This window comes from Anas acuta, chromosome 9, assembly GCF_963932015.1.
Source record: "Anas acuta chromosome 9, bAnaAcu1.1, whole genome shotgun sequence".
Taxonomy (NCBI): domain Eukaryota; kingdom Metazoa; phylum Chordata; class Aves; order Anseriformes; family Anatidae; genus Anas; species Anas acuta.
Window position 1 is genome coordinate 1,725,237 of NC_088987.1, and position 26,526 is coordinate 1,751,762.

At 38.2% G+C, this 26,526-nt stretch overlaps 1 protein-coding gene across 3 annotated transcripts in view; it reads left to right on the forward strand.

Annotated features, from left to right (window-relative positions):
• RSRC1 (arginine and serine rich coiled-coil 1) overlaps positions 1 to 26,526 on the forward strand; it is a 139,766-nt gene that overhangs the window by 6,783 nt on the left and 106,457 nt on the right. For 2 of the 3 annotated variants that reach the window (XM_068691850.1, XM_068691849.1), the window contains exons 3-4: positions 502 to 627; positions 23,884 to 24,054. In XM_068691850.1, the coding sequence (XP_068547951.1) occupies positions 502 to 627; positions 23,884 to 24,054 (297 nt within the window). The remainder of the gene's footprint in view (positions 1 to 501; positions 628 to 23,883; positions 24,055 to 26,526) is intronic. The other variant, XM_068691851.1, reaches the window with a different exon arrangement.

Genomic DNA, 26,526 nt, shown 5'->3' on the forward strand with positions numbered 1-26,526 from the left:
GCTGGAAATAATCGTGTAGAGTAGCAGTGCAGAAGCTGACATTTTGAATTTCATTTTTAGCCGTGGAATTATAGTTCCTTCCATTGAAAAGCAATCCCATACAATGTATTTCTGTGTAAATTCTGCTGAGAATGTAAGTCTAAATGTTTTTTTAACCTTAGATTTGGCAAAGAGTCAATGAGTTCCAACATGCTGGTCATGGGACTAAAATGCATTGAGAGCAGGGTTGTGTTCCTGGCTTAGCCCTTCAAGTGTTGTATGATTTTAGGCATATCAGTTAACTTCTGTTTCTCCTTCTGCCCTTTTTCTGTCTTGGGATATGTATTTTTGAATGTAAGCTCTTTAAGACAGGCATTGCCCAGGTACGTGTGAATTACTTATGAAGCTGCAGTGGTGGTATTTGTTGAGGCTTTTAAGACATCTTGTAACACAAGAAATGGTTTTGCATATACTTCTTTTTTTAAGAAGCACTGGTGTACTAACAGCATGGTTTTGTTTTAGACGCAGACACAGATCAAGCAGTAGCTCTTCATATGGTTCTAGAAGAAAACGCAGTCGTAGCCGATCAAGAGGCAGAGGCAAATCCTACAGGTCTCAAAGATCGAGATCAAAAAGTAGAACAAGAAGGTAAGATGCTTTTCTGGGAGAAGGAATTACTGTTATTTCTACCGTAAAACATTTACTTAAAAACTCCACGTACTTACCAAATGTGTGAATATACTAGAAAAAATGGTTGCAAGTGGTCTAATTGACGTGCCACTTGAAACTCTTCCTAATTTGAAATCTCTGTGTTGAAATCTCTTTTGATGTACTATGTCTTTAATTTAAGCTGGTAGAACAGTTGGATTTGACAGGAAGTTATATACTTTGCATTTGAGCAAGTGCAAAAAAAAATAATTAATAAAGCCACCTTATTTTGGTTTAACTGTAATCATCTGAAGACTTTGCGTGGATTTTGTCTTTCTGATTACGTATTTCTGTAACTTCAGTGCAAAATACTGGCTCAGTGAAGGTGACACTGAACTGTTATTTTCTCATCTGTATTTCTCTTGAAATTGATACCTGTTTATAGTTATGCAAATTTTATTTAATATTTAAAGACATGTGGTGGTGAAAATCTTGGTGAATTGAATGTTGACAAATTAATATTTTCAGTAATAAGCATAATTTAAATCATAGTCTGTTGCAAATTGTATTGTAAAAACTGTTTCATACTTCTGTGATTAACAGAAGCTTGCTTTTTTGTGTATTTTTCTCAATAAGTTTAAATAAAGTTTATCCTTGGACATCAGAAATACTGTTAGCATTTCCTATGGAGTTTAAGTTCATTATTTAGTATATCAGGCAGATCAAAGCTTGCTTTCTTTGCATCTGTTTACTGATGCAAAGGTTACCTTACTCATCGTCAGGTAGGTGATTTTGTCTACCTATACTGAGAATTTAGTAAAACATTATTTTCCTATATCAAGTCAGTCGAGCTGTTCCTTCTAAACGTTATTGGAAAAACTGTTGTTGAAGGACGTGAGTGTTTCACTTTCTCCTATTTGTATTCTGTCATGACTTATTCACAGCTGTTCATTATAATACTTGCCTGGACACTTAGCGCTACAGTGCTTTTGTAGTAGCAATTTGGTTATTTAAATGGACTGATTTCTCCTTGCGTGTACTTTTCATCTGAGCTGTGGGCTCTAGCTAAGCTTCTGAGCTCTATGTAGAAATACTCCTGTAAATATCCACTGGTTTTATAACAATTCAGTTTTAAAACAACGAAACATTAAAATGTTAAGATGACAATGAAGGTGTTTTTCAGTCTGTCAGATACTCAGTATGAGGAACTATGATAACCTGTTTTTAAAGATCCTTTATTGTATTAACTGCTAATTGCATTGTTAGACATAGTCTAATATACTAATGGTCATGTTTGTCAGAAGGTTTACTGATGTTGGTTGTCACCGCAATGTATGGAAATTATGCAGCTAAAATACTTGAAATAAATTGCAGTCAGGTTTTTAATTTTGTGCCGGGGAATACTGCGCACAAATATTTTATATATAAAATACACTGGCTTTTCAGTGCTACAGCTATGAAATACAGTTGCAGGTCAGTTTATATTGCAATTCACAGACATGGATCTTTAGGGAAGATATTCATAAAAAACATCCTAAATTATAAAAGAAGACTTTCTGAGCATGTTAAAATCATAAAATTAAAAGCAAAGGGTCACACCAAGTCCTTTACTGTTATTTTTTTTCACGTCTGCTCTCTGTTGTGATGTTACGCTGTGAAGCCACGCTTAATCTTGCTTCTGGAGAAGAGGTAAATGAGTTGCAGAAAGCTGCTGCTGGAGGCCTGCGTTCTCCCTGCTTGTTAGCATGGAGGCTGTTGCAGCAGCGCTGAATGCTTCCTTTCCTTCCTAACTCAAAATCTGTCTTGTGCATTTGACTGAAGGTATGAACAGCTCTCTGAAGGGGCCTGACTGAGTGCCTTACGATTCCTCAGGCTGTAAAAGAGATTGTGGGGGACAGAGGGAATATGATGGAGGGGTATAAAAAATGAATGATGTGGAAAGATGATTAAGAAATGAGTGTTTCCTGTCTGCTGCAATGTAAGACCCAGGGCAAGCATCGAGTGAAGGAAGTCTGTTGGTTCTTACGTATCCCGTAATTGAGATGTGGAAGCCCTTGCTGTTGGTTATTGTGGATACCCAAAATTTAATTGAGTTAATAAAGAAATCAGGCAAGAAAAACCCATCCAAAACTGTTAAAGGTGAAGAGACAGTATTTGCCTTGGGAACTGTACGCAGCGTTGTGATGAAGTGATTGTGGATTTTATATGAATTTGGCACCTGTCATTCATCAAATTTTTTTTGCTTAGGGTGGGGCAGCTTATTTTCATATGTAACTGTAAAAGGTAAGTACTGAAGAAAACATATGTAAAGTAGCTAATAAAATGATTAGAAGTAGCTCATCCATCTTCTGTTGGTGTAGTAAAAAGCGTGTCACCCCCTGAAGTATTCAGCAGTAGAGTGAAGATCTCTGTGCTACTCTTGTTTGTGTTGTTACTGTTGTACTTTCCAAGTACCGCCTGTAGGACTTGAGCAACTGTGAGTTTTCCAATGCAAATGTGACTGACAATAGAAAACTAGTTTTATGGTGGATGTTAAGATCCTTTACATGGTATCTGTAAATCACCGGGTTTGGTTTTGGTGCAAGCCATGCAGACAGTGCAACCTCTGCATCTCATAATAATGCCTCTTCTCCCTGCAGTCCTCCATCAAATTAAGAGAGTTTGTTTTTCAAGGTGCTAAGCATGTTTGTGGCTGTAATGCAATTTTTTAAATACTTCAGTAGCATAAATATTTCATTTGGATGAAATACTGAAATATCCAGCTTTAATTTGAAAAGCTAGACTTTTTCTAGTGACACGTAAAAATATTTTGAGCTTTTGGTAATCTAAAGTGATTTTTTTGTACTTTATTTTAGAAGATGAGAAAACTTGTGTGTATTATAACTGTTTTAGATGCATTTTTTTGAGAGCCAAAAAAGTGGGGCTTCCTAGTAATGCTATAAATTTGAAGCTGTCCTACAGCAAGATAGTACAATGCAAATATGACTTAATAAGATCACAAACTGAATTTCAGCAAAACAACCAAGATTTACATTAAATTAGGAATTTTAAAACCGATTTAGTTTGTTTTACTGAGCATTTGCTTAATAACATTTTGCCTTCTTGCAATCTTTTTAAAGACAATAATTCGTCTGTGAAATGCAGGCACATCCTCAGTAGAAAAATTGAAAGCAACAGCTCACTTTCTGAAACCACACATATAGTGATATAAAGAAATATTTCAGCTCTACGAAATTTAATAAATCATCCCATTTCCTAATTTGATCATATTAGATGCTGATGTGGAAGAAGCATTTCAAATACCATCTCCTCATTAATATACATCAGTCTGGGGAATAGAATGGAATACTTTATGCAGAGATGTCACAGTTACTGTTTCTTAGTTTACTAAGTGGAACAGGTTGATGTGATACTGGGTGCTATTTGTCAATGTCTTGCTAAAATGGTTTGGGTCGAGTTATGGAGTCCAGAAAGACGGCGGCTGATAAATCAAAAGTGGATTGAGTGGACAGGAGGCAGTGATTGATACTGTGACAGGATATGAAGAAAGGAATCTTGATACAAGCATGCATGATATTGAATATGAGAAGGAAAATGGCCCTGGAGTATGGATATTATTCAAGGAAATGAGAATAATAATATCATCTTGAAATTATTGCTGGGTGAAGATTAGGATAGTTCTTATTAGAATATTATGCTTCTCTGGAATGGAGAAACTCAGGTTCCACATAATTTGTATGTAACTGGGGTCTTGTTAATATTTTCTGAGTTTTCACTGCAATTGTTCTGCAAGTTAATTATGGATGGAAAATACTTATTTTACATCACAGCTCCTGACTTCAATCTTTTAATTCACGTAGCTTGAAATAGAATTAACCAAAAGATGTTAACCTTTATTCCTTGATTTCATACAATTCTGTGATTATAGAGTATTTCCCTGTAATTGCCTTTAAATATGCAAGTTTGTTTTTTATTGTCTGCCAAGTGCTTTTGGCTTTCCCTGTTATGTTAAACTGAAACCTGCTGTCTTGAAATATCTTTAACAGTTCAACTTAGGGTGTTACGGTAAGTTAGTACATCTATAGATAACTAAAAAGAGGAAATAGAGCACGTAAGGCAGTCTTGTTTGTAAAATTGATGCGTTTGGACAGTCAGTGAAGGAAGTGTCTGATCAGTGGCTGTTTTGTGTTGGTGGGGGTGGAACATGGTTATGTTATGTGAGACGTTATTTCCTTAGCTTTCTTCTAGTCTAATTGATTTAATTTTGAACTAAGTGCATCTTGTTGCTGCCTAGTGGCAGGGTGACCTATTGTGTATGGATGGCTTTGGGATAGAGTTGGGTTTTGGTAGCAAAAAGCAGATTGTTGATGGAAGTTGCCATTATCCTAGCAATGTAAACCAGAATTATCTTACATTCATCCCTCACAGCTCGCCAGAATTACTCAGTTTTAGTACTCACCATTTACACTATTTAGTGTGGCAGTATGAACGTGCTAAGTTCTTCCAAATAAAGCCTATCAGAGCTTACAGCTGATAACAGAGGTTGGATCAAGACATAATCTTTACTAACATGCATAAATTTGAGTTTGAGGGGATAGTCTCCATTATGAACAACTTTGGCAAGAGTTTTCTGCTAACTTGAATCAGCCTGAAAAGATAATAAAGGTTCTTAGGAGAGAGGGAGATGAAAGGGGTATATGTTTGGAGGTGGGCATTAATGTCAGCAGCAACGTGTGGCAGAAGAGATAATGACAGACAAAGCAAAATTGCGAGGGGTCTCGCAGATCAGGCTGAGCTGATGGAGGTACAGGAAGAAGTAGGGGAAAGTTTAATTAAAAAAAAAAAAAAAGGATGGAATGGCTCAAGTAGCGTTCAAAAAGCATCACATACATAAGATGAATTGCAGTTGCGTGAACCTGGAATCTTGATTCTGTGATTGAGTGTTGTGAAGCAAGACTAAATTTCGGAATGCCACAGGTGAGGGGATTAAAGCCAAGGCTGGTTTCAAAGAGCAGTGCCTTGCTCAGGGCTTTAAGTGTCCATGTAGGTGGTGATAGTGGTTCTGGGGAAGTGGAGAGTTGTAGGGAAGAAAGTGAAGGTTTTCTGAACTGACCGACCTACAGACAGACAGTGAGAGCTACTGGCTGGTGGGAAGGGGTTGGAAGGAATTTGGAAGTGATGGTTTTGAGTAACAAAAGCAGCAGTGAGATGACTGCGAGGGAAGGGAGAGGGTACAAACATGACTCTTCCTGAGCATCTGCTGTAAAAACCAAGGAATAAGGACAAGGCAGCTGTGAAAAACAAGGTTGGACACAAATTGTCAGACGGTGTTGAAAAGCTGTCTTAATCTATTGAAAGGCTTTTTCAACATGACCGTCTTTGGAAATGGATCCAAGAATTTTCCACAGAGGAGCAGATAAAAGTCCTATAAGAAATCAAGGAATGCTATTTAATCAGAGTATTTCTTTTGAAATGTTTCATTACCTGCTAATAACTACTGGAGTTACTACTTTTTTTACTGTTTGATCTGCACGGGATATTTATTTCCCTCTTTCCTTGCTACACAGATTTTACACTGTCATGCAACTGGCTGTACAGACCCAAGTAATCACGTAAGGGATGAGTGCGAACATGACATGTTTGTCTCTTCTCTTAGTGCTGGGAAGTTTGGGCTCTTCAGTTTGTTCCATTAGAATGTGTTTAATTCACAAAGGTAGCGTTTATTGCAATAAACTTCAAACAAAGACTTGGGGAAGAGAAGAACCGGTGGAATCAGGTTGGGTTTGTTCATGTGATCTTAGTTTTCCTGTGGATGGTAATAGCAGATGATATTTCTTCTTTTTTTTTCCAGCAGTAAATCATCACCTGCAGCTTTTATTTAGGGTCTTGCTGCATTGCAGGTTATTTCACCAGTAGTCCCTAAAAATAGATATTTTCAGATATAATAACGGTGCTTTTTTAAAAGAAATTCTAACAATTTGTCTACATGAATGTAGTGGAAAAACACAGAGGTGAAGCAGTAGCATTGCAGATATCCTAGAGCAATGACCCACCAATGAGTACATTACCAGGATCTAATTGACCGCTTTGGGAAATTAAACTTCATAAGGCAACGCCAGGGGCTCTTAAGTTATCAATAAGGCCGGCTAGCTGCTAGTGACAGTTGCTTTGATGCCTTTCATTGGCATATATAAAAAAAAAATAATCCTTAAAAGATATGAATGCATGTCTGCTGTTCATTTAGAGCAAACTACTGAGTCTAATTGCATGAAAACTTTTTCTAAAGCAGTCCAGGTGTTACGCACATAGGATGTGTTTTAAATGTAGCTTCTTATTTTTCTCAAACCTTTTATTCCTCCCTTTGGGAAAGGGTGTACTTGTGGCGCTTTTTTAAATTTTTTATTAGAGGTTGGTGGAGGCTATGGTTCAGTTTTCTGTGCGGGAAAAGGTACTCAAGAAAGACGAGAATAATTTGATTCCCCTTAGTGGCGAATTGCCTTTATTATTTTGATGTGTCTGTATCCCAAACTATTACGTATTTTTACTTGTTTAATCCTCTCTTCCTCCATTTCCAAAGCTCTGGCCATGAAATAGAATCTATTAGTTTTTTTTGCCGCAGAGATCGTGTTTCCAGAGGCAGCTATGCAAATTAACACGGAGCAGATGTCTTAAAGATGCGCTGGTAATACAAGACCGTCACTGTCTGCTGTGGTAAATCGGGTCTGCGCCCAGCCTTGGTTTCTAGAAGGCGGTTACTGACATGTGGCACGTGAAGTTTGTAAAAGTTAGGGGAAGCAGTTTGCTGTGTACTTGATTCCTGTCTTTCTAATCCAGCATGGGAGCCACAGTTCCTAGCTGAAAAAGATACAGGTGAAATGCATCTCTTTCTACGGAGGGTGGTTCACTGCCTCTCTTGCATGGGACTCGTCAGGACGTTACTCCTGGTAGGATTTTGACTCTGTAGCAGCAGGGTGCAGAAGGTGTCAGCGCTTCCTAACCCAAAAATTCACCCTGAGTTTTTGCTGAATGTATCCAAGTCAACCTTGCTGCAGCTGCCTGTGCCAGGGGTGCGATTACAGGTACAGCCTTCACGTAGCATCCCTGCTCGGGATGGCTTTAATGATGGATTCCTGCTTCTTCCACAGATTCCTTACCACATTTACTTTACGTGTTAATTGGTTGCAGTGGTCCTGCCCGATTATTTTTGTACCTTGCTCTTCTGGTACTCTTCCAGTTCCACGGGAGGCAGCTGTAACGGGGTTGTTGGTCTGTAGCTGGCCACCTCGGATCAGGGCTCAGCAGCTCTGAAGTGTGCTGCGCTGCCTGATGCTGCGCTTTCCGTCAAACCTGAAGTTAAATACGTTGCTAGAAACGTATCAAGCCCTGGGAGAAATTAATTACCAAAGAGATTGGATGTTGTTTGTCTGTAACATCTTGCTTCTGTTGCTGGAGGCTGCTTGGGAGCTTCCTGGGAGCTGGGACCTGGGGAGCAGTGCCCTGCTCAGGTGCGTTAACGGTTCTTTGCTCCTGGCTGTGCTGTGTGCCCTTCATGGTCCCTCTGTGTCAGAGATGGTGGTTGCTGACTTGCTCTAACGTTTGTTTTTGTGTTTCTCTATTTTTCCTGAGCCAATCACTGTTCTGAATAAATTTATGTACTTGTCCTGGAATCCTTCAGTTCCTGCTTGTCTCAGGTGTGGGCTGAAGTGCTCTGCGTGCAGCGAGCAGGACGGCAGCTGCTGCACACTGCTCTTGGTGCCTGTGTAGGAGTAAATCCTATCCTACAAAAATCAACTGTACTTCAAGATCCAAATAGGCAGCTGCCTTCTGACCAAAGTGTGGTTTAAGGGTGAGTTTCATACCAGGTTCAGGTGATTTAAGCTGGGCTACTGTGACATATTCCTGGCTGTCCCTTCATCTTTTAGGACATTGTCCTCTCCCACATCTCTGCAGGGAGGGAGTTCGGGGGCAGATCTGTCTGAAAGCTCCCTTGTGGAGCAGGGTGCAAGGAGCAAGAGAGCAGGGGGAGGGATGCCTACACATGGAGGATGTTGGCTGGGGACAAAAGGGTCGGGCTTGGGGCATTCCAGCTGCAATCAGGTGAGAGACCCATTAACGTGGGTCTGTGACTGGGAAACTTTGGCTCTGTCGAAGTCAGTACCAAAGCTGCACTTGACTTCAGTGATTCCAGATTTTCAATCCAGGTGTAATGTTGCAGGAAAAAAAAAAAAGGCAAGAGAAGAAAAAGCGTAGTGTTAACTTCAGGCATTTGTAATGCCTTTGTCATTTTACTATCAAAGAAGGGCTTAAGCAATTACCTGAGCAAAATATTCTATTTAGGTTAAATATGCAATCACAAAAGGAAAAGACGAGGAAACCTCAGTTTGTTTTTTGCATAGTATAACTGGAGAGAGATGCATTTAAATGTCACGCATATTTTTAAGAATGATTTTTTAAGTATAGGAACAGGTTAAAAAATACTTTAATATCCGTAGCTTAGTACTAAAATATTTGGGATGTACTTCTATATAAATTTTTATTTTGAATCTTTACATTTTCTGCAAGTCCGTATATGCATCCCTCAAAACACTGTGAAACACATGCTTCCAATATCAAATTTCCTCATCCATAAATATTATTTTAAAATATTCTTCAGTTGCGGTTTCCATAGGGTTATATCGACTCCTAGTAAGGCAGACTGAAAAAATCTCATTGCCTTTAAAGCGATGCATTATGCTCAGCTTGAATAACTGATTTTAATTTTTTTTTTTGTAATTCTGTACTGCTGATTTGTATCAAAAATGGAGGCAAGGGCTACTGCATGTTTTTTAATTATGCATATATTGTTAGATATCTATTGTCTTCTATAGTTTATGCTTCTCTTCTGAGGACACATGCAGGGGTAAGCTGAATTGTAATAGAATTTAAATTAATCTGTGGTATAGGACTGAAAATCTGTTAGCAGTCTATATCAAAAAGGTATGCTAAAAGTTTTCCTGTTAAAGCTCTAAGCTTCTTGATTGGAGAATGGGTAAAAAAAAAAATCCTTTTCCTATTTTTCTAGCATATAGTCTTCTTGAAGTTCTTCCAAATTAGATTTTAAATGCCAATTAGGAGGTTGAATATACTAAAATAAAAGCAAATACAACCAAAATGGCCTCACCTTATGGCTAGTTAGGCTTTTTCTCTCAAAAGCGGAACCTTTGCTCTGAGCATGGCTTTGAGAAAGATATTCAGCTTAATGAACACATTAATTAGAACCATAACTATTTATAAGATAATTAGAAACGAAGCACGGTAAACTGGGCTTTTCCTGCAATTAATGGAGGATTAATTACTGGAGGTAATGAAGTGGATTTTTAAATGCATTAAGGTGAAGTACAGAGATGTGCAAGGCTTTGTGATAGTTGCATAATTATTCCAGGCTGTTTGAGCATAGCTCATATGAGATCGCTAATAAGCATCATTGCATCATTATGTATGCACTTAAAAAGACTTACCACCAAAATGACTGCCTAATTATTTCTAATTGGCAGGAGTCTGTGTAGTCATTGAGCTGTTTGTAGCCATTTTAAGGTTCATTTAACTATCCTTGGGGCCATGTGATAGATGGAAAAAAGCTTCAACTACACGCTGGCCTTGGCTGGCGCCGTTAATCAATTTTGGTGGGCTTCAGTTTGAAATGCATTTGCTCATGCAGAGGTCAAAACCTGAAGTAGTCCAAGCAAAGTTTTGCTTTTTGAAGCCACTTGACTGTATTCATTAGCAATTAGTAAAATAATTGTGTCTGTCACTATATTTGGATTTCCATATGACTTGGTATTCTTTCATCACTGTCCCTTCTTATAGCATATTAGCTTCACTGGAAACCAAATATTCTTCCAACAGACCCTTTTAGCAACTTCAGTGTAGTGGCATATGTTCCGATATACTACCTTTCTTCATTCATTTGTTAGCTTAAACAGTGCAGTACATTTCAACACAATCATCTAATTTGCTCCCGATTGATTGCTGAGTGAAAGTTTCTACCCAAGGACAACATTTTAGGGCTTTTAAGGGTATCTCTAAGGAATTAGTCATTAAGCATTAAGAGAGGAAGTAAGAAGTAGTCAAATCGAATTCTGACATTTACCAGAGTTTTGTAGTTAGGGGCATCTATTTCCAAGATGTTGACAGCTATGTATATTCAAGGACATCTTCTGGCAGAAGAAACCCGTGTAATAATTGTTCTCGTTTAAAAACTCATTTCTACATGTATGTTACTACACCGGTCCTGTCAATAATTACATTAGAAACGTTGTGAATATCATTTGGAAATGACCTTTTTGATATGTTACAATTAGTATATAGTTATTTTATCTTACTATGTCAGATTTAATGTGACATCCGATTAAGTAAGCGTCTGTGAAAGTTTTCAATGAGCGCGTTGTCCTGTTAAATGTAATCACAACCATCTGTGGGATGTTGTCAATGTACATAAGCCATGCGGATAGCTTAAGAAAACACTGGTGAGCAAATTGTAGGCTAATAAAATAAAGGTCAGCATTACCATTTTTGTTGCAGAAAATGTGGTTCTAGGAACTTAATGTTAAAACAGAACACTAAAAATAATTGTTCTGATTACGGTTAAAACGTAAGATTGAAAATAGTTATTAGTATCTTTAAAAGCCAAAAAAAAAGTCATTTACTCATGAAGTATTAGTTCAGATGACAGACGAGGTGTTAAAGCAAGGGAATTATGGTAGCATAACTAAAATGTAAACTAATCCGTAGAGAAAGCTGCAGAATTCAACATTTTTTTAAGTTATTTTAATATTGATGCTTTTGTAATGGCAGTTTTTGTGGAAGGGTCACTTTTGTAAACAAATATTCAAGACAAAAAGAAATACAAGTAGCCTGTCTTGTTGATTCCTGTTAGGAATTGTATTTTATGAACTTCTGTCAAATATGTGGTAACCGAAATGCTGCTCCCTCAATAATCAGAACGATTGTTAGGAGATAAATTTTAGCCTGGAACAGCAGTTTTAATCCACCTTAGAACTTTCTGTTTTGGATATATCGGAAATTCTGGTGTTAATCAAAGTTGTAATTGCTGATGAGTATGTTCTTCTCTGATACAGAGCAGCAGTGCAATTTAAATCACGATGTTAATTATAAAACTGGCCACGGTGAGAATTTTAAACCAACATTTATGTAATTACCAAATTATTTCATCTGGCTTGTGTGGAGTTGGGGATTCTGGATGGGCCCCATCACCAGCTTTGCTTCAAAGCCTCTTCCTGTGCTGTGCTTCCTCGTCACTGAAGGCAAAAGGTGCTATCTGCTGCCCCTTGGGGATTTGCTTTGGAAGACCAGCTTTAATTGCACGGGGCTTTGTCAAAGTTCTGCTGTCAGGAACCTCCAGCATGCCTTGAGATGATGAGCTGCCTCGACTGGTACCCCACATCCCTTTGGACTTTGCTGTCTTCAGGTAGCCATCTCTTCTGGGGTCGCTTGAATTTGCTGCTACACTGTGCAGTTTCTCTGCAGGCTGCCCGCTGCTGGGACAGTGGTAAATAGTGTGGGCTCACAGCAAATCTGGTCTAGAACATCATGTTTTGGAGCAAAATATGACTGACCTGCACACATTGACGTATTTGTAACTTATACATTTGCATCTCATGTTTTGACTAACAAAAAAGCAAATTTTGTAGCTAAAAATGTTCATCTTCTGTGAACTTTTAATGCACTGTATTTTAATGGTTTAAGTAGAGATGCTATTCTCTAACAAAGATATGATGTACAGGTGAAGATTTTATTACTATGGTGGCTGAGGACTGCAAACCCAGAAAATGTAAAAGCTTGACTAAAAATCCTTTCACTACCTAAATCTTTTTCAGTATATTTTAAAATGCACGTTACAGAAGAATATAATAAACATCTCAGTTTCATTTTGGGTAGAGCTTTTTCCTTGCAGGTGGGAGCTTTCAAAATATATCTGGGACCTTTGGCTTTCCTACTGAGCTAGAGAAGAGAAAACTTAATATTTTTCTGAGCAAATGGCTCAACAGAAGCAGTTTATGAAAATATAAAATTCCACATTCATGACCCTTCCACAAGTTAGAGTAATCAGTTTAATGCAGGCAAATTTAATGTCCCTCTTCAGCTGTGACTTCTGAAAGCATCTGTATGGACTAGGTCAGTTTGCAGCTGGCATCGCTCATAATCAGCTCCCTTCTCCTTGTCTGGGCTAGAGACCCCCAAAAGCTGAGCTCTATGGTCAGGGATGGACTTGTTGCCAAGGAATCAATGTCATTTTCCATAAGATTTTAATTAGGGAATGTCAAATCACTCCTTGTTTTATGGTGTTTGGGTAGTGTGTTTTTTTTTTTTTTTTCCTTCCCTCTGAAAATGAATTGAAAATGACCAAACAGGAGTTCTATATACAGCTTGATATTTTGGGGGAATCAGCTATAAAATTCCTTTCCCCCCCCAGGTCCTTTATTTCTCCACTACTGCTTCTTCCTGTCTGTAGTAAATGGTAGAACAAACAAACCAAAAGTTATTGATGCTGAATCTTTTGTTCCATTTGTTTCACAGAATCATTTAGGTTGGAAAAGTTCTCTAAGATCATCTAGTCCAACCTTTACCAGTTTGTCTGTAAAAAGCTCAAAGGATGTTTTTGTTTTGAAAAATGTCCATCCCTCAAAAATGACGATATACTGAGAATTTAAGTATTTTTGGTTCATCACATTACTTTGTATCTTACTTTGCAAGGGGTAGGCAGCCAGGAGCTGCTGGGCAGGGCAGTGGGAGAACACAGAAAACGTCTGAGAAACAGGAAATATGTGGGAATTCCAAGCAGGTCTTCAATTTAGATCATCTGTTATTCTCCTCTATTAATTCCACATCAGCTGGTTATCCTTCCTTAAGCCTCTGGCATTAAGAATATTAACTATCAGATGAGGATACGGGGGTCCTCTTCTTCATGATTCCAGTCTACTGTGCCTTACACCTTTGCTTGTCCTACCTGCTAGCCCCAGTCAGCAGGTTTTTACTAAAATCAGGGTATATCAACAGATTTCGAGTTGAGACTGCAAAAGCACATTGGATTGCAGCTAAGATTAATGTCCAAGTTGAGGGAGGCACGGTGATGGGAGAGGTTAGGATGGGTTGTTCCTCACCCCGAGTCGGAAGGGAGCCCCGGAGAGCTGCTGGTGAGACAACGGGGTGAAGGAGGACCTGGGGTGTTCTGGTGAAAGGTTTCCTGGTGAAGGATGTGAGTTAGGGAGTATGCCCATGCTAAATTAAAAAGATTGAATTACCTAAATAATACAGTGAAGTCTTGCCCTTATTTCAGGAGGTATCATACAGTGAGCTGGTCTGATCACAGGCTTGGTGCATCTTCTGAAAGCAAAGCTTAGTGACCAGTGTTAGCAAGCTTCTGGCATGTTGCGACGGTGAAGTATCACAGATTGTCGGAGATGGCATCATCTCAGCTGAGGAATGGCAATGCCTCGATGGCCTGTGGTTAGCCAACGGATCCCACGTTACTTGTAACAGGAAGGTACCAGGCAGGGATCGAGCCCTCGGTGTGCTGCATGCAGTATCGATGCATTTGAAACAGAATTTCACCCCCCAAGACTCTGTAGTTTGATCAGTAGCAGGAAACAATAGGTGTACGAGAAAATAAAGTTGGAGAGACATGAAAAACCCAACAGCAGAACAAATGCCTGCCAGACAGCAAGCCACAGGCAGCTAGCATTGTCACTGTAGGCGAAGGGACATCAAGGACTGCTGAAGGAACATTTGAAGGTGGCAGGCAACTTTTCCTTGCTTAATACATTGGTAGCTTAATATTCGTGATTCCCTTTCACTTTTAAAATCTCCTGATCTGTTTCCCTGCCCTCCTCCCCCCGACTTCCCCGCAGTGATGTTGTGTGTGTTGGGACGTAGCTGCTGGGAAAAGAGCTGCTGCAGCTTGTGTGGGGCATGTTAGAGGGTTTTTTGGGGGTACAGCTTGTTACTGCACAGTCCTAGTGATATTTCTGATGGAAATAACGCAGTTTGCATTTTAATTCTTGCCTTTAGGTTTCAAATTTGTGGTGAATGTCGTACATAACAGCTGCTGTTGCAGGCTTCTTGCAGACTCAGGAGGGCCATGCAGTGCTGGTTTGGAATTATTTCTTGTTTTTGCTGTGATTTTGTGAGGCTTTGTTATTTTCTTTTAAAAGAAAAGAAAGGCCTAAAAGAAAATTCAATAGTAAATCTTTGAGACTTTTTTAACATGAGAGCATTATGTTGAAATCACATTTTTGTTGGTCATTATTACCCCTTCTAAATCATGACTAATTTTAAATAGTTTGTGATTTTTAAATAGTTTGTGATTGCTATCAATATGTTAATATGATAATAATTAATACATTGTTTTATTTTTACAATCTTTTGTGTAACAGTTGCAGCTGCTATGATGAAAACACTTTTTGTTTGGAACGCTATGTGAAACTTTCAGAGCTTTCTTTCCTTTCCTGGAGTTTTTTAATTAGTTGTTAGAGATGGGCTTTGGGAAAGACACAACAGGGTTGCAGGTGACTACTTCCAGGAGACAAGCAGTAGCTGCCAATAAGCTCATCAGCTGTGTATTCTTCATCTGCCTCCAGCAAATAAGCTGTTCCATGCTCAAAAAGGAGAATATTTAAAACAAACAAACAAAAAACCGCTCCTCCATCTATATTGCATCAGTAAAATACAAAGTACTAAAGTAAGAGGCATCCAACTTGCATGTGAATTAGGAAATCATCATTGCAATTATAGAACATGTATTGAAAAGTACTAATGGTATGTACAAACAGTTACGGAGTGTTTTCAAAACATTTTGACAATATGGTATTAAATGGTTTTGCTTTTTTATTGTTGTTGTTCTTTAGGAGTTTCTAAAGCTCAGGAGTCAAAATTATGACTTAATTTTTGGAGCCCTTATCCTAAAGTAAAATGATGACTATTTTCATTAAATATATATATATATATTATATTTTTTTTTAATTTGGAAAAAAAATAGATTGCATTTTTTAAAAAAATCTTTATATATGCTTCATAAACCTAATGTGATAAAAAGGATAGGTGGAATACCTCCAAATCTTTTATTTATTTATTTATTTTAAACCCCACAAAATTTATACCTTTCGTGCTTGGTTATCACTGAGTTAAAGAGAAGACTTTCTATTTTTTTCTTAATTTTGAGCACAGAGTAATGGTTTAGTTTGTTACCAGTCAGGTGCCAGTAGGCACATAGCTTTTATGGCTTTTTATTTTTTTTCAGTTTATGAGAACAGTTAGTGTCCCATTGTGTAAGTTGATTTCCAGCATCTGTTTAGGTAATTTCATTCAGCTGTCTAATATCTCTTTGTGGCTATGAGGATACATAAATATTATACTATCTTTAAGCTGAAACCATGATTGGGGCCTCAATCTTAGATGTTTCACAATCCCAAGAAATAAAATAGCAGTGTTGTCAGAGACAGAGGAGTAGAACTTACCTGTAAGTAATTTGAGCTTCCCAGAGGCACCAGGGAAGTGAAAAAATCATCCTCAAAATCTTTCATTTATATTCCTTAACTTTTTAACATAATATCAGAGGTGCTGTCAAATTTACAGAAAATAATTACCTGGATAGTGATTCCATCTGGAAAATGAATTTGAACTTTTTTCATGGCTTTGTGATACAGCCAGATCTTCCTGTCATAGCAGATGCAGAGTCACTAATGCCTGCATGATGTAGAAACAAATAATTTGCTGTATTTATGGAGAGTCCTGAAAGGAATCTGGAACCTTGTTTCTTAAAATATATTCCAGCTGTATCAAGGATAGAAAAACTGCATCTGTGTGTATAAGTTCATTACAAAGCTTAAAGAATTTACTTATAAATAAAATGTTACCTTACATGTTCAGATAGAATTCAACTTTTCCCATGCTGGTTTTTAAAGAATAAACAAACAAACAAACAAATAAATAAATAGTCTTTTCTGCATGATTAGACAATTTGAATGAACTTTTTTTTTACTATTATTGTTTTATTTTTTTTCCTTTCTCTGCTGTAACCTAAGAAGTGGAAGTTCTGGAATTGAGTTAGAAAATCAAGGAATCCCTTTCTCATATCTCATCACAACTGTTTCCCTTTTGCCTCACCTTGAAGTTGAGTAGCTTTTTAAACTCTGGTATGAACAGAGGGCGAGATGGATATTCTCAGTTGATTCATGGCTGTTGCTTTCTTGAGAAAGGATGGGAATTTGGTGAGGGAAGCTTTTTTCTTATTTTGCTTTTATTTAATAGCCAGGACAGTGCACTAACTCTTTTATTATTGTATTACCCCAAAATTATTCGAAGTAAATACTGGATTTTTCTGTTCAGTCATGAGGTAGCGATGTGAATGTAGGGTTAAAAAATATCCCATTTGGAGGCATTGTCTAAGAAAAGGAATAAATAAGAGAAATTCACCTAATGAAAAAATAGATGTTCTTCAACTGAATTTCCTAACTTGAGGTGGAATCTCAAAAAAAGAGAGGTGGTTCCTAGTCTTTGCAGAGATGAGGAAATGAATGATACAACACGTTTTCCCTTACTGGGGACGAGGCTGAGGATGTGCAGTGCCTTTGGACCAGTTGCATCCCAGGCACTTACTGACCTGTGCGCGGGCTGAAGGAATGATGCAGGGGGGAGAATACCCTCCTGCCATCACTAATGGAGTGGAACAGTTTCCAATTGCAGTAGATGGGTGGGAGCTGTTCACACAGCTGTTCTCCCTGCCCAGATCCCCGACAGCACACTTCATTACACTTCCTTTGGCCGCAGCTGCTCCCACAGCCCTGCCTCTGCAAAAAAAGCCTGTTGGAAAATAGCACGCAGAGTTTTCTGCGCCGAACGCAGCAATAACGTGTATCCAATAGCACTGAGGTTACTTTATGTACCTCCACACGTATCTGTAAGGTGGAGCTGGCCGTTAGAAGCACATCTCACATCGGGAGGGAGCAGGGAGGTGCCCCTCAGGTGGGCCCTGTCAGCAGGGCCGTGGCTCTGGCTTCGTTAGGCCTCTGTAAGCTCACAGCAAAAACACCAGCTCATCTCCTTGCTTGATTAGCTGATGCTTAATCTAGGGTTTATATTTCTGGTTTTCAGGCAGTATTTTGTAAAGCACCTTTTCTGGTTTTCGTTTTCTGAAGGCTTTTGTTGATGTGCCCCTGACAGTGGCAGGGCTGCATCCAGCATGCTTGTCTCCCTCGCTTCTTGGGCAAGGAGCTAGCACGGCTGTGAGCAAAGGGCTGCTGACAGAAAAGCTCAGTTTAAGTAAACTTTGTATAGTGTTTTCTATCTGCTTGTTAACCTCCTGTAGGTTTTCTAACACCTTTGGGGTACTATTGGTGTGTATGGACCCAGAGAGAGGCAGTCGTTGTCTGCACTGCTTCTACATTCTCTCAGCTTCTGGCAGCAGGCTCCTTGTAGGATTGTCAAGGGGTGTTGTGGCAAAGAAGGGTTTCTAGTTGTCTTTGGAGGTGAGCAGGTAGGCCAGAAGAATTAGAAGAACGAGATTTGTGACAAATGGGCTGCTTGAGAACAAACAACAATAGCAGTGTCTTTTCTGTCTGTTCTGCTCTCCTGCATTTATGTGCTGCTCATGCCAAGTGTTCAGTAACTGTTTGGTTTGGTTGGTTTTAATTACAGTTTACTGGAAGTTTGAGTATTATTTCCTCAAATGTTTAATTATGTAATTAAAATGATTTATAGGTGGAGAATTGTTTATTACTGAACTAAGTTGATGCCTGCATCTGGTGAATCTATTTTCTCCATTCTGCAAACTGTGTTCCAGATTCTCTGTTACTGTTTATATTTCACCTTGCATTTCTCCAGCACAGTAGACTATCTTTTGTTTCTATTTTGTTTCTTACCAATTGTCTAAACTGCTGGCTCGAAACAACTTGTTTCCTCCTAGTACTAGCCTCATTTCAGACTTTAAAGCTGCCTCTGCTTCTGCATGTTTTCATTTCCCTCACCTTACATTTAACAATAAATAACCATATTATCATTTGCTTTGTCATTACCATATTATCTATATTTAACTTCCTTAAATGTATGCATTTTGAAATTGCAAACTAAGAGTGACTTAGACTGTTCTATAGAGGTATCCATATTCAAATTTAAAAAAAAAAGAAAAAAAAGGTATTAACTTCCACACTTTAAACAACTGCAGCTGATGCTTGAAGTTATTTTACATTCCCCAAGAACTTGTACCATGATATTTTTTTTTCTTGCTCGTGAAGTTGAGTTAAACAAGAAACCTCTTAATATGCTTTGAAAGAGAACATGTCATTTTGCTGCAATTAGTTGTGTTTGCACTGTCTTTATTACCAATATGAATATCCAGGTTTGATGCAATGCAGTCATTTCATTGTTCTTTGCCAGACTTTTGATTTATTGCCAAAGTATTAGAGAGGCATGAATTTGTTGGGTTTTGTTTGTGGTTGTTGAGCTTATAATAAGCTAATAAGAGCTGTGTCAGCTGTGAGATATTTAGAAGAATACTTGTGAAGAGCTTGACATCTCAGAAACTTTCATTTGAGTGGTGATTGTTATTTGCCAATAAAGTCACTTTTTTTTTTTTCCCCCCCTGAAACTTACCTTCAGTGCAGGAATGCTCACTTTCTTCTGTTTGAGCTTTCTTGTATTTGCACTCTAATTCCTCTTTCCATTTGAAAAATCTATCTCAGTGGCTGCTTTCAAATTGTAGTGTTTTGAAAAGATTAGATTGTACCTATAAGATATAGCTCAGTGCTTTAGTGCAATATAATTGGGGAAATACTAAACGACACTGACCTCATTTCCTTTAGAACAATGAAAATTAATAGTTTCACGTTTTATTAGGCTGATATTCCAGATGTAGTGTACATTTAATTAAGTGTAGTTTCCTTTTGGTTATGGTATGTGTATCTGCTTTTTGTCGCAAATTCTTTCTAGTTTTACAGTTTTCCACATGTTTTCTTTCACCATTTATGATTTTTTCAAAGCAGAGCTATAAGGATTTAAATCACTTTAGCATGCAGCAAAACAGTTCCCATTCAAACAATAAACGCCATTTTAAAAAGCCTTTAGATCTTCTGTCACTTCATAAATATAAATGTATAAAAACATTATGCAGTTGTAGTGCCCACCTGCTAATTAAATGCAGATTTCCTCAAACTTGTTTTAAAATCTGCTTATTTGTTTCAACTCTGTCTCTGTTCAGAATACATATGGCCCTTGTGAAACTAATTATGCTTATGGAGCAGCTGTTAAATTTAGTGCAACTAATTTTATCCAATATTTTACATTTTAATTGATTACCTGTGAAGAAATTAGCAAATTAACACTTATTGTGCAGTAACTGAATGGGCTTTTATGGATACTTTCAATTTTTACAAGTGGACTAAGTGTTGATGGAATAAAGACATTTCTTAGGATTTTAGATAGGAAAGTTATTGGTGAGCCTTGATTATCTGGTGTGAGAATTTAGGGATACTGAGTGATGCCAAGCATCTGTGTGTTCTGTAAGTTAGACATGAAAAGCAGATTGGAAAGTAATAGCTTTTCACAGAATTTTGGTAACATATGGGCTTATCTGGATCTAAGAACTCTTTGAAGATCTTTGAACTTGACTAAATGACTTAACCTTTGGCATGGTGGGTGGGTGTTTGTGCGCGCTGCTTTGGGGGAAGGGGGGTGTGTGCTGGCAGTCTACTCTCCAGCCTGATTTTTTTCCTCCAATACTTCTGTAATTGGAACACTTTGCAACTTGCTTTAATATTAATAATTGGGATTGAAAAACAAATGCAACAGCAATAAAATAGAAGATCTTTATTCTTTGCCTGATCCATGGACTTTTATACTTGTTTACTTGTGACTTCCTGGCACATCTGACTTGTAGCTCCATTCCGTAAAGTTGCTTCTTTCCTTTTCTGTATATATCACAGGGTATTTTAATATCAATCCATGGTAGCATACAGGTAAATTCATCCATTCTGGAGATGGAACAACACTGCAGCTTGTTAGGCACAGAGTAGCGACTTCATATACTTGAATTTTCACTTTATGAAATGGTTTTCCACTGCCAAGAGCCTGTTGAGGTTTTTGGACTTAATATAGGGCCTTAAAGAAGCTTGTACGAAGTATTCGTAAAACAATATTTTAGGATTTGGGGCCTTTATGTAAAGAGAAAAGCTTTATTAAAATGGCAACGTAGCAGGGAATGGGGCTGTGGGGGTAGGTCCTTGCCAGGAGGCTGCAGCCCGCTCCTCTGCCTCCCCTCTGCCCCTGCGCCCTTGAGGGCTGGTGGTGTCACACAGTGAGGGCAGTTTTGGTGATATTTTTCTTGTTGGTCTTGATCTTGTTTTCCTACTGAAGTTTACTTAATTAAAGTAGATGTCCTAGCGAAAGACCAATGGCCTTAACCTGAGCTTGTCACAGCACAATCTCAATTCTGAGGCTTCAGATTCTGCGGTTACCTCAGAGAAGTGGATTCTTGAGGACAAACATTACCTTTTTCTTTACAAGAAAAAAAGAAAGGGGAGAAAAAAAACATACAAATGAAGTAGAGAAAATTACATGGGTTGCAAAGTGAAAGGCTTGAAGCTACAATGCTCCAGACTTGCTTTTAAGGATGGTCCTAACTCTGTCCTGATGTCTGCATGACGGAGCCTGTTAATGCAGTCAAGCTACACGGGGAATCGTGGCTTCTACACTGAGTAATCCTCTTGTCACCTGGTTCATCGAAACTGGTGTTGCAGAATTAGACATGGAGCGTATTAACAGGTGGATTTAATTAGCCCAGGCTGCACAAGATTGGAGATTCCCTCAGAGCCAGAGGAAATGAGGTTGGGTTTGGATATTGAAGGGTTTTAAACTCTTCTGTAAGAGGGAGGATAGAGGTCGTGGTTTCTTTTGGGAGAACTCACCAGTAAGATAAAATCCCTGGAAGAGTTGAAGGCAGCATTAAAGTTGGGCTGTTCCTTGTTTCCTTTCCTCAGCTTTCCTTATTTATTTCGTCTCTTCATGACTGGGATCAGTACGTCAATAATAGATGCATTTCTGAAGTTGTGTTGCCTTATCTACTACAACTACTATTTGTGATCCACGTAAGCAAACACAATTAACTTGGACTGATTTTCTTTTATTTTGGAGCGCTCTAGCTCGGGAATATTAAGGAAAAATAATGAAAAATGAAATATTTGCAAAAAACTTTGTAAATAATAATAATAAAAAAACCCACCCCTCTTTGGATAGAGGTACCAGGCCACATCCCTGTGTGGATCCATCACAGGGCGGCTGCATATGAATTATAGCTACTGTTTGTTCTACTTTAACAACGGAACAAACAGAAATCTAGGATGTGAACACCCATCTAATCTAAACTGGATTTGCTGTTATTTGGAACTGCAAATTGTAGATGGGAAAAGAAGTTCAAATTTGAGCTGAGAAAGAAAGCTCTTTAGCAATAGGTATTTTAGATTCCTCAGTTATTTGTTTGAAGAACTACACTGTTAAGTAAGGAGAGGCATTTCATCAAGTGAAATTGATCTGTGTTGCTATAGGGCATTCTTATTTTTATTTTTAAATTATATATACTGTTTCTGACTATGCATCTTACCTGCAGAGTTCTCGGAAATCGTGGTTACCGTCCAAGTGATCTCATCTGCGGGGCAGCGGTCTGTTCAAAACAAAACCTCCTCCACCTGAGAGCTGAAGAAGAGGTGGATGCTTTTTAATTTGTGATGAAATAATAAAAAGTCTGTTTTGAGACAGAAAATGTCCTATAGTTCATAATACGCCCCTTAAGTGGTAACTCGACCTATTGTATTAGAGCTAATACTGTGCCCAATAACAGAAGATATAGTGTTGCAGGAGATGCCATCTGCTGAATGAAACGTAAAACTGGGGTTCTGACCTCTGGTGCTAGTCTAAAAGGCTTGATGGCAGGAGTAGGTATGTTAACCCCAGTATGCTGGACAAATTCCAGACTCAATCACAGCATTCTTCCTAAATTTGATTTATAGCTTCATCTGGATGTAGTATTTTCTTTTGCTTGTTCTATTGGGGAGGTTTATTAAACAGTTGTTGCCTTTAAAATTGAGTGATCTTCTGTATGTGGTTTTGCTTTTAAAGGCTTTTGGAGTTTTGCAGTCCAAGAGGTGCTAAATAATTTTTTTTTAATACGATTTTATGAAATGCTCTCCCCTGCCCCAGGCTCTCCTGGTACTTAATGAAACTTTCCAAAGAGTCACGATCAGAACTTGTATGAAGATGTGCGTTATGATAGAAACTAGTGGAAACTTGTGTTGCTTTTTTCAAAAATGTGCATTGTAAATGTGCAGAAGTAGCTAAAGACTTAACTACTCCTCTACCGTCAGCAGAGAGGTATTGATTGATAACAAATTATACAGTGAAATTTAGAAAATCATCTAAAAAAATCAGGAATCAGATAAGCATAGAAACAGTTTTAGGTACACATAGAAGCAGTTATATTGTAATACTACTTGATCTTTTTTCATTCAAGTGTATCAGTAACAACATAAATTTATTACAGAGGAGTGGATAATGTGATTGAGAACAGAGTATCCTATAGCCAGCGTGCAGCCAAGAACCAGAGGACTATCCGTGCACAAAGCCTTGCACCTGTATGCAGTTTCTTGTGTGTTGGGCCTGTAGGGTTGGTGTATTTATAGGTTTTCTGCAGAGTGTTTCAAGCCTGAATATATATAAAAAAAATAAAAAGTGTGTAAATGTCAGCTCTGCAGGCTAAAGTTAGGGTTTTGTTAATGTCACTTTTTTGTTTTCTTGGAACATTGTTAGTAGAAGTATTTAATATGTAAATACAAGCACTTAGTAGCATCTGTAAATTCTTTACTTATTTGATAAGCTAAATTGATCAGAATTTAAGAATGCAGTGTTTAATGCTTAAGATTCTCCCTCCTTACTTTCTTCAATAGCTCTAATGCCTACTTTGTTAATACTTGATTATTTTCTTAATGCATGAATACTGTGTAGTATGGTTTAATTTACTTTGCATTCTTCCTTCAGAACAGAAGCAATGCTTTCTTCTTTTCTTTTGAGAAATCGGGAGGTTCTTGTTTAAACATATTAAATTACTAAATGATTTGAAAATGAGTTCAAAATAGTTGGACAAAATAACAAATCTAACATGCAGTGATGGTGAAAAATGTATAATTGCTAAATTTTAATATTATGGATTTTGTGTAGATCGCGCTCAAGACCTCGTCAACGTTCTTATAGTCGAAGTAGTGAAAGATCCAGTCATAGGAGAACTCATAGTGGGTCTCGTGAAAGAGAGCGGCGTAAAGGCAGAGAGAAAGAAAAAGTAAAAGAGAAAGGCAAAGGAAAAGAGAAGGAGATATGTGGCGCGAAGCATGGGTAAGTGAAATGACAAATAATGCAGCTATAATAAAAACAGGCAATGATTTAGAATTTTACTTTTTTAAAAAAAGTTTTCTTTGTATAATGCATGCTATTTATGGAAACAAAATGCAAATTGTTAAAAATCTTTGAATCACATGATTCTGAGCATTTTAAAATTCTGCCATGTGGCATCATTTGAACTAAATGATTAACAATTCATTTTTCTTCCTTGCCTTGCAAATATGCTAAGTAGCTTTTCTTCAGTAGATGAATGTAATTCAATTTCTGATGCATTATAACCACAGTTTAAGGAAAAGAAATGAAGAGTACTGAAGAAAAGCACGAAAATAATTTCCTATGAAAAACTGTTTTTCACTGTGTGTGGTGGTTTTCCCCCGGCCTTCTGTGTTGACAGAAGTTTGCTGGGCTTCATTTGTGGCTCAAAGTATTGTTTCAGTAGAAGTACTTGCCGTGCCTGAATGATGGACTGCCTTTCAAAACATACTGCCAGCCTAATTTTTGCTTGAAATAACTTAGATTATTGATCTTCTTTTTACAGCTTTCAGTGAAGGCAGTTTATGTAATTACCTCTACTTCGTACATCTTGATCTCTCGCAAACTTTAGCGTGATTGGTTTTACATCCTGATGGTACTGGTTAATTAGTCTCTCAAATATTGTTCCTGCTTGTCTTTGTTTAGGTCATTGATTATGTAAATATTCCGGATTAGCTGTTTACTTTTTTTATTTTCTTATTTGTAGTACGTAGACTGCTGGGAACGTCAAGGATGGTGTCGGCCACTCTTTTCAAGTGCTACTTTCCCAGTTTCACTAACCCACGTGTGATATTTACTATGAGGGCGGCGCGGCCCTGGCGCAGGTTGCCCTGAGGAGCTGGGACTGCCCCATCCCTGGCAGGGCCCAAAGCCAGGCTGGGGGGATTTGGGCAGCCTGGGCTGGGGGCTGAGGTCTCTGCCTGTGGCTGGGGGGTGTTGGGGGGGGCTTTGAGGTCCCTTCTGTCCCAAACCAGCCTGCGATTCTGTGATTCATCTGTTGTTGCTGCAGATGTGTTTGGCCCTCAGTAGGATTCACTGTAAATATCTTGGAGCCTCTGAAATATTGGTGGCATGTCATAAACAAGATGCCTCTTGCCTGTTTACCTGAAGTTTGAATACGTTTTGGTACTTGTGGAAGAATGAGGAGAAGCCTGGATGTTGCAGCCCAAATTGTTTTTTTCCTTAGTAGATTCTAGTGCTCTGAACAGGGCAAGAACCCCTACTGAGCACGACACATTTGGTGCGTGAGAGGTCTTCTGGACTTTGTATAGAAGCACATCTTAAATCACGTTGGAATATATTGCAGTGCTTTATTAGCATACTGCCTGACTTTATGTCCTTTTATAATAAGGATCAATATCAGCAAGCTGTAGGAAGAACTCAGAAGTGCCCAGAATTTTTTTGGAAGCAAGCAATTTACCCTTATATTTTGATAACTTACAAAATTGCTTATGCTAAATCCGAAAACCAAATGTCTTGTTTGGGTCATTTCCAAGGTAGTTAGGACAAAGAGTACAAACTGATAATAGAAGCATTTTATGACATCAGTCCATTTCCCTTCGAGCCCAGGTACTGACCAGTAGCCTTTGTGCAGGGTTTTCTTACTTGGAGCATCATTAGAGTACAAAATGAAATATACCCAGGATGATGTTGATATAATTTATGCCTCATAAACTTTTCTGAGGGGGGGACAACGTGTTTTTCAGTTTAATCAAACGGTGATCAAAGTGTATCTGTACAGAGAGTATGGATCTGGGAAGCGTTTTTCCTTTGCAGTTATTTGTCATTCTGAAGATTTAGACTGCATCAGCATCAAGTTATTGTTCGTTAAAGGTTTCGCAAAGCAGCGCATTTAAATACAGAGCTCTTGGATTCAATTGCTATTTGCAGTTAATGCAGTTATTTGTCTAGGGAATACTCTGCTATGGACCAGTAAGAGTGAACTAGGAACTTAGAGTTTTCCTTCTTAAATGCACGCGTGTATTTAGGAAGGGAGAGAGCTACTGCAGTTTCTTTTTGCTTTATGTGTTCTCCAAGAAAAAAAGAGGCCAAGTAAGATGTTTTATAATTGTCTTTTTGTAGGAGACTTACTCAAGCCTCCCAAGCTCTCAGCTTTCTTTCTTGCTGTCATTTCTTGATATATTTATTTTCTTCATGGGTGAAAAATATGGGAAAGAAAAGACCTGCGTAGCCAAGAAGGCTCACTTGTCCTCCCTCATTTATAGATGTATAAGGAGGACGACACAACACAACCTCAGTGAACCTTTTGCCTTTGTAAATCTATGGGCTTCTGGCATTTTTTCTTCGTCTCCTGCAGCAGCAATGAGATTCAGTCATGCATTTGTTCTGTCTGGATGCTAATTCCTGAGGAAAGCACTGAGATACCATCTTTTGTTTCCCAGTAGCTTTGAAGGCTTTTGTAGTTGGCTGTGG